Consider the following 18,538-nt stretch of genomic DNA (forward strand, 5'->3'; position numbering starts at 1 on the left):
AGAGAGGTGATGACTTTCTCAAGGTCGCCCAGGGAGCTATGTGACAGAATTCAAACCTGTGTCTCACTGGTTCTAGTCAGACACACTTAACCGCTACACCATACTGGTTCTCATCAGGATACAAAAGCAAAACTATTGTTCTGTATACCACTGTGATATTTTTCCTATCGTTATTCATACCTGTTCATTTTTCATCTGGGTTGTATCCAGCCATATGCTGCACATGAAGAGAGCTAGCAGTTAGGAAAAATGTTTTTAGGAGGAGGGTTTGGAGTGCTTTCAATATTATCACGGCTAACGACAAAAGAAGTACAAGTAGGTTGTTTGCCTCCTCTTTCCTGGCTTGTTTTGTTATGTTTGAAAAGTGAGAAATCTGTTCTCTGTCCCCATGTGACCTGCTTTGATTTGGCCTCCCCCAAACCTAGGCTGTGTACACATAACCATTTATTCTGGTTCCAGTGTTCTCCCACTGCGGTTGTTCGAAGCCCTGCACACTTGGTGTTAACCACAATCCAGATCTAGCCTATAGTTTCTTGAGAAACATGGCAGTTTGAGACATTTCCCCTCAAAACAGCATCCATCCAATTTGAAAATGCCCTTTGCAGTTAAGTGGAGGTAAATACATTTGAGATAGCCATTGCACATGCACAGACAACAGCTTCATGAAATAGAAGGGGTTTTTGGGGGGGGTTGTACATGCAAGGAAACCAAAAAGGTAATAACGCACATTGGTGAAGACACCCACCCCCTCTCCAGTGTGTGCAGCCATGTATGAATGCTACTTGAAAGGCATTGTTAGGGAGAGTACCTTGCTGTGTCTTAAATCAAAGAGGTGTACATAGTGCTAGAGAGCAGAAGAGAGAATGAATGGGAGTGAAAGGATGGAAGAATGGGGTAAGATGTGCATTTGAGTGAATAGATGTGTTTGTGTGAATGAGAGGGATGAATGCAGAGTCTCCTATTGGTTGGCCCTGCCCGCTACCACTGGTATGTATAGTATGCAGTCCTTGACGTCAAAAAAGGTGGTCCCCTTTTGGAGCACATGCATCTTCTCAAAGGATGGGGAACATGTGCCCACCAGATTTTGGCCATTTTATGGGCTGATGGGAGTCCAAAAACATCTGAGGAGCCACAGGTTCTCCCATCCCTGTGCCAAAAGGTTGGATGCTAAGCTTACATTTCGAATGCAGAAGTGCAAATATAGGCTGTCCCTTAACTAATCGTAGCTCTCAGAACCTCAGGAAGGGCGCTTTCCCATCCCTACTACCTGAGACCCTATAACTTTCCAGGGATTGAACCTGAGGCTTTATGCATGCAGTTATTTGCTATGGTCCTGCTCTTGTAAGTGGATTGTGGTTTAAAACTGCCAGTGCAAAGTCTAATGTTGCAGAAGAACAGATAACAGAAGGTCACAGTTCTGCTAGTCATCTTGTCTTCCTTTCCCTTTTAAGGAGTCCATGCAGTTTACTGAGTAAACCATCTGATTATCTCTGACAGCTTCTTGTTTTTAAATAGTGAGGTAAAGTGAACTGAGTTCCACTTGGTTGTGTTGCAAATTTCTGTGAGATGGGAGGGAAAGGACAATCTCTATGCTCATACTTTCAAAAACCTTTTTTGGTAACAGTCATGCTCAGCAGAATATAAAACTGCATTGAGAAGTATCCTCCTGCAGTGGTCAGTGATGTTCAAGACAGAGGTCACTACCAGAGAAGGACAAAAGTCCAAAAACTTGTACTAGTGTGCTGCTGTATAGAGTAATGACCTTGGGATCTTTTTGACAATGACTCATCTGTATTTTCCAGGAGGCATTTTTGTGACATACACTGTCTACCAAGCTTGCTAGGGGACATGTAACTTAAAATAACAAGAGCAGCTGCAGAGAGGTCAGGATGAAAAATCTATTGGATAACACACATTGTCCGTAGACACCTCTCTTGTTAATTATTTGGTTAATGGCATTATATGCATGATGAAACAGAAGTATTTTATAATTCACAGATTCTGAAATACATCCTGTCTGGCCAGCATCTTAGAAAGCTCTGTAATTTGGTCTCTCAGGTTCCTATTTGTTGGTGAGAGAACTTAATAGCACTGATGTACTGAGTTGACACCGACTGTAACCTAGATTGAAACTCCAAAGCCGGCTCAGTTGAGAAAAGGATGGACCTTCTCACATGAAATCTTGGGGTTCCATCCACACACTCTGTACCAGAAGTTCTCAAACTGTGGTCTACAAATCCCCATTCATGTGATCCATGTAAAGCTTTTGGAACAGTTGAGAATATCCACTTGACTCTTCTAAAACTGGGGGGGGGGGGGGGGGAATTGCACCAGACTTTACGGAATTTTCCATCGCTTTAGAAAGTCAGGGCTATTAAAATACAGCTTATGTATGTGCTTTGTTCATTAGAACAAGGACAATGAATGTTGATTAAGTGGTCCACCCAAGACCCCCAGCAATTTTCAAGAGGTCCGTGATAGGAGGTGCTGTAGTGCTGCAGTTGAGGGAAGTGGCATTGGGAACAAAATGTCCATCCATTGTTGGTAATTTAGCTTTCCACTGAGGTGGACTACACGGGGTGGTGGAGTAATGCCTCTTCTCAGAAAATGCTTTAATCAGGCCTAGTAAACTTGGCAAGATGGTGAGACTTCAGCATCTTGGCAGGACCCCAGGCTGAAGGCTTCTGTGGTAGCGGTGGGTGAACATATAAATTTCCCACAATGATGCAGCTCGGCCAGTGTAGCATAACTCAAGACCATTGTAGAAAATTAAAATGGTGCATGCACACACACCCTGTAGGGACATTTTAATTTCCCACAGTGCACTGCAGCAATGATAATTCAGGCACTTTGGAGCATTGTGGGCAATTGAATCTGCCATCTGTCAAATGTTGGAAGTGCAGGGACAACTACAGGACACTTTGCCAAAGGCTTCCTCAAATCTGGAGATAGCCTTGACTGTAATGTATAGGTCCCTTGCTGCTACTACTGCACCTGCCTCATGCTGGTGTCTTGCTAGTTTAATATTAAGGAAGCATACTGTAAAAATAAACACCACATTAAAAAAATCTCAGCATATCACCTTTCTACAAAGCAATGTAATACAGGAAGAATGCAGCTTCTCCCAGAGATCCCTCCCAAGTGCATAGGAGTCAAACTTTTGAGAAGTGAGATAGCCAACAGGCGTGTGGGTGACACTTGGGCCCTCCTCCACTCAGGCAAACCTATCTTCAGAAATGTTCCAACAGCTTCATGTGTAATGAAGATAATATAGTGCGGCTGTTAAAAATAGGGCTGCTTGCAAATTCCTTCAAGAAATGTTTGACAGAGCTAACAAGGGATACCAGCAAAATAAATACATAAACCTCTTCTATTTCAGCCACAGCCCTTTCTGAGCTGTTGAAAAACAGCAGTCCTTATAGACCAGCTTTAAACTGGTGGTAAAATCTGTGGAAATGATGGTATCACAGAAGGAACTTGAAAAGCTACCACTATCATGTTAAAGGTTTTTGTTGACGTTCTGCTACTTATGTTTCTGGGTGGCCCCACTTCCCAAGAAGTTTCATGAGCAATACTATCCCAGTGTGGCTTCCTCTGAATGTGGGCAAACTTACAGCATTTTTTGTATAATTTGCTTTATTTGCAAACATACAATGACAGTGTACTTCTTCAGAAAACACATCTTTAATTTGTGTTAATATATATTTCAAAATTCTGTTGTATGCTGAAATGCAGTATGTAAGTAAAGGTAAAAAGGTAAAGGTAAAGGACCCCAGATGGTTAAGTCCAGTCAAAGGCAACTATGGAATGTGGCGCTCATCTTGCTTCAGGCTGATGAAGCCGGCGTTTGTCCACAGACAGCTTTCCGGGTCATGTGGCCAGCATGACTAAACCGCTTCTGGTGCGACACAACACCGTGATGGAAGCCAGAGAACACAGCAATACTGTTTACCTTCCTGCTGCAGTGGTACCTATTTATCTACTTGCACAGGTGTGCTTTCAAACTGTTAGGTTGGCAGAAGCTGGGACAAAGCAACGGGAACTCACCCCGTTGTGGGGATTTGAACCGCCAACCTTCTGATCAACAAGCCCAAGAGGCTTAGTGGTTTAGACCACAGCGCCACCCACTCCCTATAAGTACATATATAAGTACCGTATTTTTCACCCTATAGTACACACTTTTCCCCCTCCAAAAATGAAGGGGAAATGTGTGTGCGTCCTATGCAGGCTTTCGCTGAAGCCTGGAGAGCGAGAGGGGTCGGTGCGCACCAACCCCTCTCTCTCTCCAGGCTTCAGGAAGCTATCCGCAAGCCGTGGGAGCCCGCGGGAGTTCCCGTCGGGCTCCCCCGGCTTGCGCAGCACTGCCTCTTATCCCGAAGCCCCAGCGCGCTGAGCAGTAGCGCCGGGGCTTCGGGTAGCTCTGCACAAGCCGCGGGAGCCCTCCCCCAGCTTGCACAGCGCTGCCTCTTATCCCGAAGCCCCGGCGCGCTGAGCAGTAGCGCCGGGGCTTCGGGTAGCTCTGCGCAAGCCGCGGGAGGGCTCCCCCGCTTGCGCTGCCTCTTATCCCAAAGCGCCAGCGCGCTGAGCAGTCGCGCTGGGGCTTTGGGTAGCTCTGCGCAAGCCGTGGGAGCCCTCCCCCGGCTTGCACTGCCTCTTATCCCGAAGCGCCAGCGCGCTGAGCAGTCGCGCCGGGGTTTCGGGTAGCTCTGCTCAAGCCGCGGGAGCCCTCCCCCGGCTTGCGCAGAGCTGCCTCTTATCCCGAAGCCCCGGCGCGCTGAGCGGGAGGGCTCCCACGGCTTTCGGAGAGCAGCCTGTTCTGGGGGCTGGGGAAGCACAGGCTTCCCCTGCCCCAGCCTCGTGCCTTGGGGGGGAAATATTTTTTTTCCTTTTATTTCCCCCCCAAAATCTAGGTATGCCTTATGGGCCGGTGCGTCCTATGGGGCGAAAAATACGGTATATATTTTACGTTAGTATATAAGTACACTTGTATAAATAATAATTTGTTGAACTTGCTGCCATAAGACTGGGGTGATGGCCCTAAGTTTTATCTATCAATGCCTGTATATATGTAATGGGAATCTATAAAGAACCTCCAGATTCAGAGGTAGTATGCCTTGCCCTTGGGGAGCAACAGGGGGCTGTTGCTTTCAAGGCCTGCTGGTGTATTTCCTGGAGGCACCTGGCTGGCCATTGTTGGAAAGATGCTGATGGACTAACTTTGGTCTGATCCATCAGACTTCTTTTTAGAACAAAGAAGCACCTCTACAAGGCAGCAAATTTTCTATGTCTTGGGCTCACCAACCTCTTTAGACCTGTGGGCGCATTTGGATTTTTAAGTAAGTACCGTGGGTGCCACTCCCTCTGGTCTCTTCCTTCCAGTTTTGTGGGCTGCGGCTTTGAGGGCAGCTGGGGGAAATCTCAAATGCACTGTTGTGCCTACAGGTGCAACTTTGGTGACACCTGCTCTATCAGTTATCCAGAGAGAGCGCTTGCACCCTCAAGGGTGCTTTCAACCAGTCCACAGCTTGCTGTTTGCCTTTTTCTGGCAAAAATGCTTCAGACATTTCTCTCTCACACACATACACACAGCTACTTTTCTTAGCGCTCTCTCTCTCTCTCTCTAAGAGGCAGGGTGGTGGTGGGGAGAAAGTGCTTCCCCAAGTTCTGATGGGTGTCTCTTATTTGGAAACATAAGATTTCTTACTATCCTTGGCTTCCACTAAGAAAGAATTAACCAATAATTCTGGACTTTTAATCAGTACTCTAATCAAGCAAAATTTGGTTGGGGCAGCATAACCCTAATGTTAGGCTATAAAATGACATGATAAACCAATTCCTTTCCCTCTCCCTCCAATTTCTTTTAAACAAAGTAATAGAAAGGAAACTGGAGGGGGGTATTTAGTTTGAAAAATCAGAATGACTTATCTGAAAGTTTATCAGAGTTCTCCTATTCCATGTCCATGGGAGTTCTTACCCTGAAAATACATATGCCACTAATAATCCCCATAGACTTCAGCATGTTGCAGAGATTTTAGGATGTAAGCCCAGGAGGGGAATATAAAAATAGGCATGCTAGCTGCAGAACAACAAACTTTGACAAGGAGTTCCAGGGACAGCTGTAATACTTAAAAAGGCTTCATGGGCAAGAGAGTTTACTCTGCTTTGGGCAAACTGCCTTGTGAGCTTCGCACTCTCTTTTTTCACAAGGTTTATAAAGGAACGCAGTAACTAATAGTTGTAAAGCTAAATATTCAGAAAACTTCAAGGCAATTACATCCCCCTGCCCTGCACCATTGTAGCTCAGGATATGTTCACATTACTGCTTATTCTGCATCCAGTGCACTCCCACTGCTAATTTTTTTAAGACACATTCACACCACATTAGCCATAATCCAGATCGATCCTGTAGTTTCCTGACAAATACCAGTGTTTAGTGCAGTACCCCCCGCAACAAGCTTCAGTTGTGACATTTCTCCATGAAGCTTGCAGCAGAGTATGCAGGGTTCCCAGGAGGCCTTGCATCCAGGCTCTGGCCAAATCCAGATCTGCTCATCTTCAGTAGTGCTACGGCATCACATGGCTAAAGATCATAGTATCTCAAGAAGGCACCTTTATGGAAGTTATCGTAATATGTAACTTCATTTAAATTCAAATAAGGCAGCAGACTAATCAAGTAAATATCCTTTTGTTAGTTGTCAGCCCTGTTGTTTGGAATGACAGCATAAAAGATGAGAGGACCAAATAAGGATACATCTGACTGGGTGTCTCTTGTTCCAGTTCTAGCTTGCCCTCATTTTCCACTGAAGCACCGAAGTTCCTTTTTGAGTGTTTGCTGTGCACTTTTTCACCCCAAAATTTAAGTGTTTTTTTGTTGTTTTTTGACTTAATGGATGAAAAGAAAACCTAAGAACACCTGCTTGTGTGTTCTACCAACAGTGATGGATGAATCTGTCAATTTCAGTTTCTCAATTTTCCAGTTTTAAGTTCAGTTCTCCACATTTCCACATGTCTGCATTAAAAAAGAAAAGTCCTCATTAAAATTCATAAGCATTTTAGTGCAAATTTCTCCTGATAGGCATCTTTAGAAAGCAATTTCCCTAAACATACTGCACTTTTGTATATTATATTCATTAACATTTGATTTTTTATGTACATTTTATCCTAGTCTGTGCATTTTTGTACATATTACTTGGTTGAAAAACTGCATTGCAAAACTCAGAGAAGTGCCAATTTTGAAGGATGGATGCATTTTGGGTCTCATTTTGTTTTGGAAAGTGCAAATTACCAGATTTGTCTTTGAATGTGAACTAAATTGAATTTATTCCCCATCCCTACCTACCAGCCTGTGGGTGCACCAAACAAACAAATAGAATGTGACCTTGGAGCATCTCCATGAATTAGCAAAGAAGCTGATAACTGAACACAACAACCACAAAGAAACAAAAGGTGTATTGGATTTTGGCATAGGTAGATGAACCTTAAATTGTAAATAGGTATGTCCTTCAGCAGGGGAGGAATAGTGGGGAAACAATTAAGCCCAAGGACATCCATTATGTTTGGGTGAACAAAGATGAAGAGTGCTGTGGTTGATGTCAGTTCTTCTTGTTGGATATTCTCTGTGTGTGAGAATCATTTGTTCCAGAAACAGAGAAGAACAGAGAAGTTTCAAGAAGCAGCAGAAGGCTGAGACTGTTTTGTCTATGCAAGGACATTTTCTGTGGGAACTGTTCTATGGACATGTGCAATGTGACAGGAAGTACTGATAACAATGGTTCTGTGTAACTTGTGTAATTTGTTGTGAGTCTCTGGCTTGCATCTTGTGGTGAGAGCAGAAAGAGAGGCTTGGACCCTTGTTGAACTCTAAGCATGCCTTGACCATGGCAGTGGTGAATGTCTGTATATATTTGCTACCAATATGCTTTTATGCCTGTCAAGTAAACCTCTACACTTGACTGAATCTTTATGGCGTCCCTGAGTGTTTATTGCCTGTGTGTACCTTCAACCCCGAAGACAATTCCAAGGAAGGAGCTGCATTGAGATGTAACTGCTGAGTATGGATAACTGGCACACACACACACAGCGAAAGTGATGCTAGAACCAATCCTTCTAAATCATCCACCAGAGGTTGATGGACTGACCCAACACTTATTTCGAAGGACTATTAACTTTCACTTGAAGAAATCCAGAACTAATTTCCTAATCGGGGACAAGATTCGGGATGAGATGCAACCAACTAAACTAGCTAGTTGTTTACACAAGTAAATAAAGCAGCTGGTGTAAAGGGCGTGTCCAGGCTGTTGCTATTTTTGAGTGGCATTAAGTCACCAGCAAATTCAGGTGGTGTCATTAAATTTGATTTGTAACTCTTGCACAACAAACCCACTTTTCTGCAACCCTAGGCTCTTTGCAATAAGAAAAGTGAGGGGGGAATGCCCAGAAAGTGTGTCATAAGAACTGCTTGATGCAATGATATATCAACTCTCTGTAAACAAATAACAGTGAATACTCAGTAAATAGTTGCCATCATCTACTCCCCCCACCAAAAAACGAAAACCCTTTGTGTAAACAAATCAAGATAACTGCTTAATAAACAGTTCATCTGGAAGCAATCAGAGAATGTCCTATTTTAAATGAGGAGTGGAGAGGGGAATTTCAGTAACAATGTGCTTAAATATAATCATTTGTATAACCTTGGGAGTTCAATAGCATTCCACAGTTCAGTTTTGCAGCTCTGTTGAATTATTCACTCATATCATTTTACAAAACTGTTTCAGCTCAGCAAAGCAATCTCTATTAAGGTGTAACTTACCTATATGCAAAATGTTCCTGTGCCAGCTCTGTTGTTAAGCAAATTGAGCATGTTAATGTCTTACATATATTAAATGCTAACTATGCACCTCTCTGTCAGATCTCTGTCCCTCAGCCTGGAGCCAGTATGTCTCTGCCTCTTCAGGGCTGAAGTTCTTAAACAACAATGTTTTTGTGGCCAGTGACTCCATCAGCATTTATACAGAGAGCAGTGTCCAAAAGAAGAAAACAGGGTCCAAAAAGTTAAAAGCAGAGGTCTGAAAGTGCCAGCTGTTTAAGCCATTGAAAATAGTCCGGATTTGTTTTTAAGCAGAGGAGTGGAAGTGATTCCTTCTTAGAGAACAGCCAGTATTCATCCTGAAATTAGTCAAGATTCAGGCTCACAACTCAACCAACTGTGCAACACTATGATATACTATCATTACTTATTACACGTTTACCTTTCTGTTTCTTCAAAGAGCTCAGGATGACATAAATGACACACCCCTAATTGACACAACTCTGTGAAGCAGGTTAAGCTGAGAGTTACTGGGTCTAGGACACCCAACAAGCTTGGGTGTCCTAGACCCAGTAACTTACCAAGTGGAGATTTCAGCCTAGATTTACTCATTCTGAAGTTCGACACCCTATGCAATACTGGCACTTGGTATTCCATTCCTACAGCAAGTATGCAGAAACAGGGATGGCAGCAGTTCACCAGGATCTCTTTGATTCTGCAGTCCGCTGTTTAATGTTGCCTTGAGCTTTTTATGAGAGGAGGGATATAAATTATTTAAATAAATAAAATGCTGATTAAACAGGATAGTTTAATTATTATCTTTAGTTTGCGGATTGGTGTGAAATAAGTACTATGTTTGGACCTTGTCCTTGGGGCCATTTCATTTAAGGAACTTGCACCTGTTGTCCCAGAGCTTCTCTAAAGGTCCCAGGTTAATTTAGCACCACAAAGATCCAAGCAAGGACAATTAACACATTTCCAAAAGTACATGTACACAGAGTATCCCATTTAATAACAAGCTGGCAGCCCAGTCCTCAAAATAGGATTGTAGTGCCACAGTCATATATGTTTCATCGGCTCCCATGGCACAAGCACAGCCAGGAACCATCAAATCTGCATGTATGTTGCATGTGCTTTACTGTCCATTCTCTTTTGTATTGTAAATAGGAATGAGCCTTTCCATCTGCTGTGCCAGACTTTAGTTATGTGCACATCACACTTTCTTGCACATGACTTTTTTGGATTGGGGCCACTAAAAATGAAATTGTCATTTTAATATATTCTATGCAGGGATGTTATATAAGGATTTATGTTGGACCAAATCAAATTTACAGTCTAATCCGCTCAATGAATCTCCAATCTAGCTTTTCGTGGCTTCTGGTAAATTTCTTTCCCAGTATGGCTCTCACAGCTGGGACCTCATATAGCCATAGCAAGTGCCCCAGCAGAGAGGGCTTCTCCTCTTGTTAATTATTCATTTTTATACCATTATGTGGGTAAATAATATTAGAATGCAGTTTATATAAGTGTTTTGCTTCACAAAAACTAACTAGAAAACTGGAAATGATGGGTGAGGGGTAGATCCAACAGTTTTGTTTGTTTGTTTGTTAAAAAAAAACCCCTCTCTCTATTTCTATAACAGACACAGTAAATGTAGAAGCACATTGTTACACTGCTGTGTTGGAGAACATAAGTTCAAAGCAAAATAAAACAAGAATTATCCTAAAGTATTCCTCCAGAGATTTCCATGTATGGATGGGGAATGAATCTAACCATCACTTTTGTTTATTTATAAAGTCAAATAAAATCCTACAATGTTGCAAAAAAGGTGCTTGGCTGTGTTTGAGTTTTTGTTGCCCATATTTGTTAGTTTTCCCGATAAGGCTATATTCCAGATTTGCTGATGCCACCATTCAGTAGATATGCCAGCCCTGCCTTTTCAGTTTCTTGCTATCTGAAGACATGCTTAAATGTTAATTGTTCTTTGTACAATCTATTTCCATCAAAAATAGACAGCAGATCTAAATGTGCATCTTGCTATAGTTTGTCCAATTAATGTCTCACATTCCTTAAAAACTTTCACCAGAACCATACTATCACGTCACATTCCCACTACATATGAAAAATTGTGTCCATCTCTTCACATCCACTCCTCTATTAAACATAACTAAGTTCTTTCTTAGACTCATAGTAGGTCAGGATCCACAAGTGGGTAACTCTAAGACCTTGGCTAGCATCACCACCACTTTCTTTTTGTTGTACAGCTTAAAACAACAACATGGAAGTATAGCATTGCAAAGTAGCATATGCATTTCAGATTTGTGGCAAATTGGATATTGGAAGGTTCATCTTTTCTCCCTCTGTATGGGAAGCTGCCCCTACACAATGTAAAAGGTGAAGGCACTCTGTTGTCCTCCTTTGCATCTGGATATCATAGAATCATTGAGTTAGAAGGGACCCTGAGAATATTCTGTAAATGCAGGAATATGCAGTTGTCCCTTACGTCAGACATAATAGGAGAAAAATGGACATAAGCAGAAAATAAACTGAGTCCTATGTCCCATGGTTGGGATTAATCAAGGTTGAAGACCACTGTTGAAAATCACACCTGGACTGGGTAATTATTGTAGCTACAGGAGACCATTCTGAAGAACACTTTTAAAATATTGTTTTTCCTTAAAGCTCTGTTGCAGTTGCTGCTGACTGTGGTAGGAAAGGTAGCTAAATAAAGGTCTTTACAATATCTGTTGTGCGACATGCAGACATCTGCATACTTTAAAAAGCACACAACCTTGAAATGGTTCAGCGGTGGCCTGCAGAGAGCGAAACAATTCCTAACAAGGCTGCCCGTCTCCACCTTCTGTTTTACATTTTGGCCTTTAAAGGTTTATACTGAAGTACACTTTGCTCCCCAAGAGATTCCAACTGAATATCATTTATGTAAATGCTGTAAACAAAATGGAAATGTCTTGGATACTTTTTTTTGTACTGGGGAGAAGTGTTAGTATAAAGTTTGACAGTGGTTGTCCTTTCAGGCATGCCAAGCTTGGATTATTTTCATACCACAACACAAGTGTAGCTGGAAGCACACACTTGCAGTGCCGTCCTATGCAAGTTTATTCACAGTACAGTATTCAATCAAATCCATGGGGTTTGTTCTCAGGAAAGGCCTGAACTGGAGCACAGTTCTGACACCCTATTTTAAAAGTGTAACTATGTATATGCATAACACAGAAAACTGAACTCCAATTTCCTGTTTTTCAACTGTCTCTGTCATGAGTTTGTATGGAATGGGCATTGTTTAAAATATTCTTATTTATGAGTAAGTTTTCAAATGTACAGTACTTCTTTGAGAACTTTGGAACTGTGGAAAAATCAGAAGCAGTGTACAGTAGTTGGAGAAATCCAGGTAGACGTTTATCAATGTTACATTATATGCCACCAAGAGGCCAGGCATATTCCTCTTTGGAAATCTTATCACTCACTTTTCATACTGTGTATAACTGGCCTGCTTTTAAAGGACAGTCAGGGTTTGAAGCTGTTCCTGATCTAACCAGAGTCTTCCATGGACAGGCATCCATACAACATCTGTATGTTTCCCTCCATAGGGCAAGTAGCAATTGTGGGAGAATTTCCTAGCATTATAATCTCAACCAAATTCAGGAGCCTCTATGACTCTTGATCAGGGGTAGGCAACTTAAGGTCCGTAGGCCAAATGCAGCCCAATCGCCTTCTCAATCCGGCCCGCAGACAGTCCAGGAATCAGCATATTTTTACATGAGTAGAATGTGTCCTTTTATTTAAAATGCATCTCTGGGTTTTTTGTGGGGCCTGCCTGGTGTTTTTACATGAGTAGAATGTGTGCTTTTATTTAAAATGCATCTCTGGGTTATTTGTGGGACATAGGAATTTGTTCATATTTTTTTTCCAAAATATAGTCTGGCCCACCACATGGTCTGAGGGATGGTGGACCAGCCCACGGCTGAAAAAGGTTGCTGACCCCTGCTCCTGATGAACACACACAACCCTAATTACATCTAGTTACGCCACCTATGCCACACTATGGTGTTCTACCTCTTCAAATTGGATGTTGGACAATAGATATGCAACAGCGCCATCTGCTCTTCAGTGTAGAGTACTGTTCAAAACACAGAAAGTGACTTTAAAACTGGTCAGTGTAAACAACATTGACAGTTCACTGTTCCTAACACTCAGTTAAGCACTGCTGCATCAACAAAAAAAAATTAACAAGATAATCTAGGCATTACTGTATTAAGTTAAAATAAAGAGGCACTTGCTCTTCTGTTATATAGGGCTTCTATCCAAATGTAAAACTACAGTATTACGTGTTACTGTACAAAAATGTATAAGAAAAAAGGAATTGGGTACTTTATTTCTAGCTCAAAGAATAAATTTCAAGCAAGTGTTCTGGGGTTTTGAGCCATTCTACTTTATTGATATACAATTTGTCTTGAGATGGAAGGGAGAAAACACACACACACACACACACACACACACACGTGAACCCTATTGTGTAAACCCTATTTTAAAAGTCTTGGTAAAAGGTATTTAACAAGAGCTGTGAAGTAAAAACTTCACCATCCTGACGCTCTTGAATTGCATAGTAACTTCAGGGAAAAGCAAAGGCAAGTATTACAAGGTGTATTTTAAAATAGTAGATGAGATAATGGAAAACCTCATATGGTATTTCAAAAAAAATATGTGGCATTAGCCCTGTTCTTTCCTAGTGACCTAGCATATTAGGATTCAACTCTGAAACTACATGTTGTGGTAATGTATTTTTAATCATCTGCATCTGTAGAACGGAAGGCAAATCTTATTTCACTTATTTTATCTATTTCTCCTTTTCAGAACAATACAGCAAGTAATTACTACAAAATAGTTTATTACAAATTTCAGAAAATCATTGGAACTTTTCTCAAGCTTTCTCCATTCCAAACCTGAAATTTACCTGTCTTAGGTACAAATAGGTTCAATTCTAGTAAAATCAATGAACATCATTTACACAATTAGTTGAACATTTAAATGAGCTAGAAATCAAAGTAATTACAGTGGTACCTTGGTTTTTGAATAGCTTAGTTCACGAACAACTTGGAACCCAAACGCTGAAAAACCGGAAGTAGGTTTTCAAACTTTTTTGTTTTGCATTACATGCTTTCTATGGAAAAGTGCACCTTGGTTTTGGAACGCTTTGGTTTTGAAACAGACTTCCAGAATGGATTAAGTTTGAGAACCAAGGTACCACTGCATTAGTTTCATTATTTAAAATGATTAAATTTTATTGCAGATGTTGATTGTGGTTACGAGGACCCAGATAAATATGAAAACAGTTCAGGTGGTAGAGCATGAAACTCTTAAAACTCAGGGTCGTGGGTTTCAGCCCCATGTTAGGTAAAAGATTCCTTCATTGCAGGGGGTTGGACTAGATGACCCTTATGGTCCCTTTTAACTCTACAATTCTATAATTCTCAATGAGAAGGTTTAAGCTGCCCCAGTTCTCCTGGTTCTTAAGAATAATCAGAGAGACCGGGGAAGATGATGGCATGCTTAGCATGAAGTTGCATTATGGCTTCACTCCAGGTACTAAACCAAACAGAAATAACTCGTCATCCACTTGGTACTTGCAAGATCAAATTTCCTGCTACTCAACCTTACATGTAGTTTATGTGAGTGTATAAAAAGCACAATAAATCCAGTGTAACTCTCCTGTGGGCAGCTAATTGAGAATGGATGGTCAGGCAGTTCTGTGGAGCTATGATATAAAAACAATACGGAAAATCTTAATTTCACATTTCAGCAACCTAGCTACTAGGTACTCTGTTCTGAAGAACAGATGAGAAAGAAAGGAAATTCAGGGTGCAACTGACAACCTTCTGGCTTAAAATATTATATTTCATGGTATACATTTATCGTATGTTTAACACATGAATCCCAGACTTGTGTCTTGAAAGACTTGTCAAATTTTAGGGAAATTGTTGTTCGAGTTCCTTATTTGCTGTTTCCAGTTCCTTATTCAAGTCAGAGGTGCAGATCTTCCTTGCTTACGCAAGAACTGGCATAAATGTATCAGCAAAAATATTTTTAGTTTTTCAGAGGATTTTCCTCTTACATTTCCCTTTAATTGTTGGTCAATTTCCATCCCCACCCCGAATATATATATTTAATGTCCAGCCGTGAAAAACAAGGACCTTAAAACAGGTGAGGAAAAGAAGGCAAAATCTCCCACAGTGGCAACACACCAGAGGCTTGTATACACACCATACATCTGTTATTTGCGGAGTTTGAAATTTTAAAGCATATGGGAGGGACATTTCCCTCCCCATCCGAAAAATCTGGGCTACAATTCCCAGCAACCCTAAACTAACTAGCGAAGGGGCAGCAGGGATGTAATTTCATGGCGTACCGTTTATCCATAGCCAAGTCTTCCCCTCAAGAGAAACTCGAGGCCGCGCTTGCTGAGGGAAAAGAGCGGTTATGGGCGTGGCCCCGCACGCACGCGCTCTCACTCTCTCAAAAAAGGCGGGAAGAGCTCAGGGACAATGCCAGCAGGACAAGCAATGGGACCTATGGAGAAGAAGAAGGCAATGCCACGCATGCGCCCGTCTCTCGCCCGTGCCCGATTCAAGAGCGCCGCCCGATTTATTCATTAAGACACGGACCGGAAGAGCCGCGCGAGTAAGCTCTCGCGTGACTTTCTGGGCCCGCCCCTTCCAGCTTCCAATCAGCGTTCTCCCCCCACCCACTTTTCTTTTCCCCGCTCCTCCCGTTCGTTAACCGGATGTTGATGTTAGTTGGTGTTTCCCCCCCCCATCTGCCCCGCCCCTTCTCTCCCCGTGTTGTGCTGAGTGAGGGCGCTTCCTATTTTGGGCCCTCCTCAGCTTAGAAACGCAGGTGAGTTGCGACGCCCCCTCGCTGCCCTCCCTTTCCCAGCGGCATATCCAGCGAAGTGAGGAGTGGAGAAGAGACGACTTTTGCTTCTCCCTTCTCTGCCTCCCGCTGTCGGGACAAAGGCGTTGTTGCCATGGAGACGTGTGAGGGCGAATTATGGGCTTTCTTCCCACCTAGCCACCCATCCCCGTCCCCCAACAACGGTCTCTCTTTGACGGTGATTAAACCGCATTTAGGACATAAGCTCCCTTTCCTTCCTTCCAGGCTCCCCTTCATTCTCATTATTGTGTTTTCTCCCTCAGTCCCCCCGCCCCTCGAAAAAATATTATTGTTGTTACTATTATTATTATTATTATTTATTCGCTTCTTATCGGGAGATGTCGAGGCGGCTTGTAGCAAATAAAAATGGGAACCCTAATATTTCCAGAGCGGCTGGCGTGTTATTCTGTTGCATTAAAAAATGGGAAGAAGTCTTGTGACATCTTATTGTGGCATAAGTGTTTGTGGGCAGAAGTCCACTTCAGTACCGTAGATGTGTTAAATGTTAAATCTTTGGTTGGCAGCTGCGTGTGGGGGGGGGGGGGAAGAACTATAAATTTCAGAGAGAAATTATATGCAAGCGGTGCAGGTAGAGAGACAATTGGACCAAAGCTAGAATTTATGCAGAATAAGCATGACGACTTTTACAACATTATTGATTGGCAAAAATAATCACCTTAGCAATGCTGAGTTAATATTTATAGTGGGAAGGAGGAAAGGAAACTATTGACTCTGCAGACAAAAATGAATAGACTTGAACTTCCTGAATAATTGTAGTTCTCCAGATTCACACTGGAGCTGCCTTCCGAAACTCCTTTGTTCAAATATGGCCACCTTCAGACCAATGGTAGAGTATCCTAGTAGGGTGAAATGTACTCCTGGTTGAATTATGTCCAGTGTTATTTCCTGGTTTATGAATATCTTATGATAGTCCTCAGGTGGGATTTCCACATGTCATGGAACAAACGAAGCTGCTTTATACTGTGTCTGAAAGTTTGTCCTTCTGCTTTGGGATCCCTGTATACAGCAGGGATAGCCACCATTGTGCCAAGTCCTACAGATATTTTGTACTTTGAACTGTCTTCAGCCAGCATCTCTAGTAGTCAAAGATGATGGAAGCTGTAGTTCACAACATCTGGAGGGCAGCAGTTAGCTATTCCACTTTACTCTTGACTGACATCACCTGAAGATGCAGAGAATTGAATCCTGTACATATATACACAAAGCATGCCCTTTATTAGTGAACAGGCAGATGCATGTCTTGGGCTGCACATAAGTTGGAACAGAAGCTGTGACCAGTGTTAGTGTCATGCCACATATGCAAAGTGTGACACATATATGCATTCATCTTGTGGCTTTCATGTAGACGTTTTTCCTCTGCCTGGGTTGGGGCCTAGCCTAAGCTAGTAATGGGGTTCGCTCAACTATAGAGGTTAGGCATGATTCAGAGGCCTACCATGCCAGCTTCCCTTTTTGAGTTGTTTTAGGCTTGCATTGATATCTGCAAAACATGAAAATATGCCCCAGAATTTATCAAGAATAAACATTGCTTAGAGTGGCACAAAGGCTTCAGCCATTCATACCACCATTTCTTCTTCCTTGTTATGCAATGATGTTCCTTGGTACCCTTCAGACCCTTTCCCTCTTGTTATTGCTTATGATTTAGGAGAGTCTTGTAGTTAGGGCTGCCATCTGTAGAAGTTCTCCATATCTGTCTTAGGAAAAGTAGTCCATGCTGGTTTTTTGACTGATTTAAATCCTAGTACTCCTGAAATGCACAAGTTCGTTCAAATAAATATATTTTGGGAGTTTGAAGCCTTACTATAAAATCTCCTGTGCCATAACTCTACTTGTATTAGCTTTTATGCTTGTGTGGTATACTATAGTAATAAACAGGCTTTTGTATTGTATTGGAAAATCTGCACAACTTATTTGCCCAGAGGCAACAGTGAAACAAATTAAGTGTGCCTGTTTAGGTACACATATGGGAATGCATCCCCTAAATCATCTTCAGGAATCTTCAAAAAGTCTTGTCTGTTTCCAGCCATTCATTACTTTCCTAGGCAAAATAATTTATGTTGATGTCAAATACTAATAGTTCATTGATTGAAAAGTGCTTCTTGCTAACTAGTCGGATATCTGTTTCCCCTAAAGGTAGATAGATATACATGGCTTTACATTTGAGATCTTAGTGCTATATTGTGTGGTCCCGTCCCCCCCACAATTCCTTCAATTTCATATTTATTTGGTTTCTACTTTTGTTACCTGTCTTTTGAATACAGGGGGATGTAGGAATGTTTAAAATAAACAAGCATGTTTCAGAAAAATAGTGCTATGGGAAAACCAAGTAAGAGCCTTATTAAAACACTACTTGTCTTTTGCTTTCCCTTTTAGAAATGAACTTCTGTGATGTGTAGAGTTCTAACATGGTGGCTGGGACAAAACCTGTCATGGCATCAGAACTCTGTAAAACAATATTGGAGGCAAAGCTAGAAAGGCACAAGAACTTATTCTTAAATTACCGAAATCTCCATCACTTCCCTTTAGAATTGCTGAAGGATGAAGGACTGCAATACTTGGAGAGACTCTATATGAAAAGAAATTCATTGACGACCTTGGTATGACTTTTTAAAATGTACAACTAGCAAAATATTTGTTGATGCTTAGGGTCTATGTGGAAGACATTGTCCTTGAGTGTACCTTAATTTTTTCAATATACTGTACCGTATGTAAATGATAGCCATTCATTGATATGGGCGACAGTATTTGCACTTGACCAATAGC

General features: G+C 41.9%; 1 protein-coding gene and 1 long non-coding RNA gene across 8 annotated transcripts in view; one reads left to right on the forward strand and one right to left on the reverse strand.

Annotated features, from left to right (window-relative positions):
* The window catches only part of LOC308463684, an 82,327-nt gene extending 66,833 nt beyond the window's left edge, over positions 1-15,494 (reverse strand). For both annotated transcript variants that reach the window (XR_013979685.1, XR_013979686.1), the window contains exons 1-2: positions 15,231-15,494; positions 12,881-12,944 (exon numbers count right to left, since the gene is read on the reverse strand). This is a non-coding gene — a long non-coding RNA (uncharacterized lncRNA). The remainder of the gene's footprint in view (positions 1-12,880; positions 12,945-15,230) is intronic.
* An 82-nt stretch (positions 15,495-15,576) lies between these two features.
* LRRC28 (leucine rich repeat containing 28) overlaps positions 15,577-18,538 on the forward strand; it is a 59,609-nt gene continuing 56,647 nt past the window's right edge. For 2 of the 6 annotated variants that reach the window (XM_080982209.1, XM_080982212.1), the window contains exons 1-2: positions 15,578-15,718; positions 18,149-18,372. In XM_080982209.1, the coding sequence (XP_080838335.1) occupies positions 18,181-18,372 (192 nt within the window). In that variant the 5' untranslated portion in view covers positions 15,578-15,718; positions 18,149-18,180. Of the gene's footprint in view, positions 15,719-15,773; positions 15,933-18,148; positions 18,373-18,538 lie in introns of those variants that run through there. The other 4 variants (XM_080982214.1, XM_080982215.1, XM_080982211.1 and 1 more) reach the window with 3 other exon arrangements.

This window comes from Podarcis pityusensis, assembly GCF_964106645.2.
Source record: "Podarcis pityusensis genome assembly, chromosome: 14".
In the NCBI taxonomy this organism is placed as follows: domain Eukaryota; kingdom Metazoa; phylum Chordata; class Lepidosauria; order Squamata; family Lacertidae; genus Podarcis; species Podarcis pityusensis.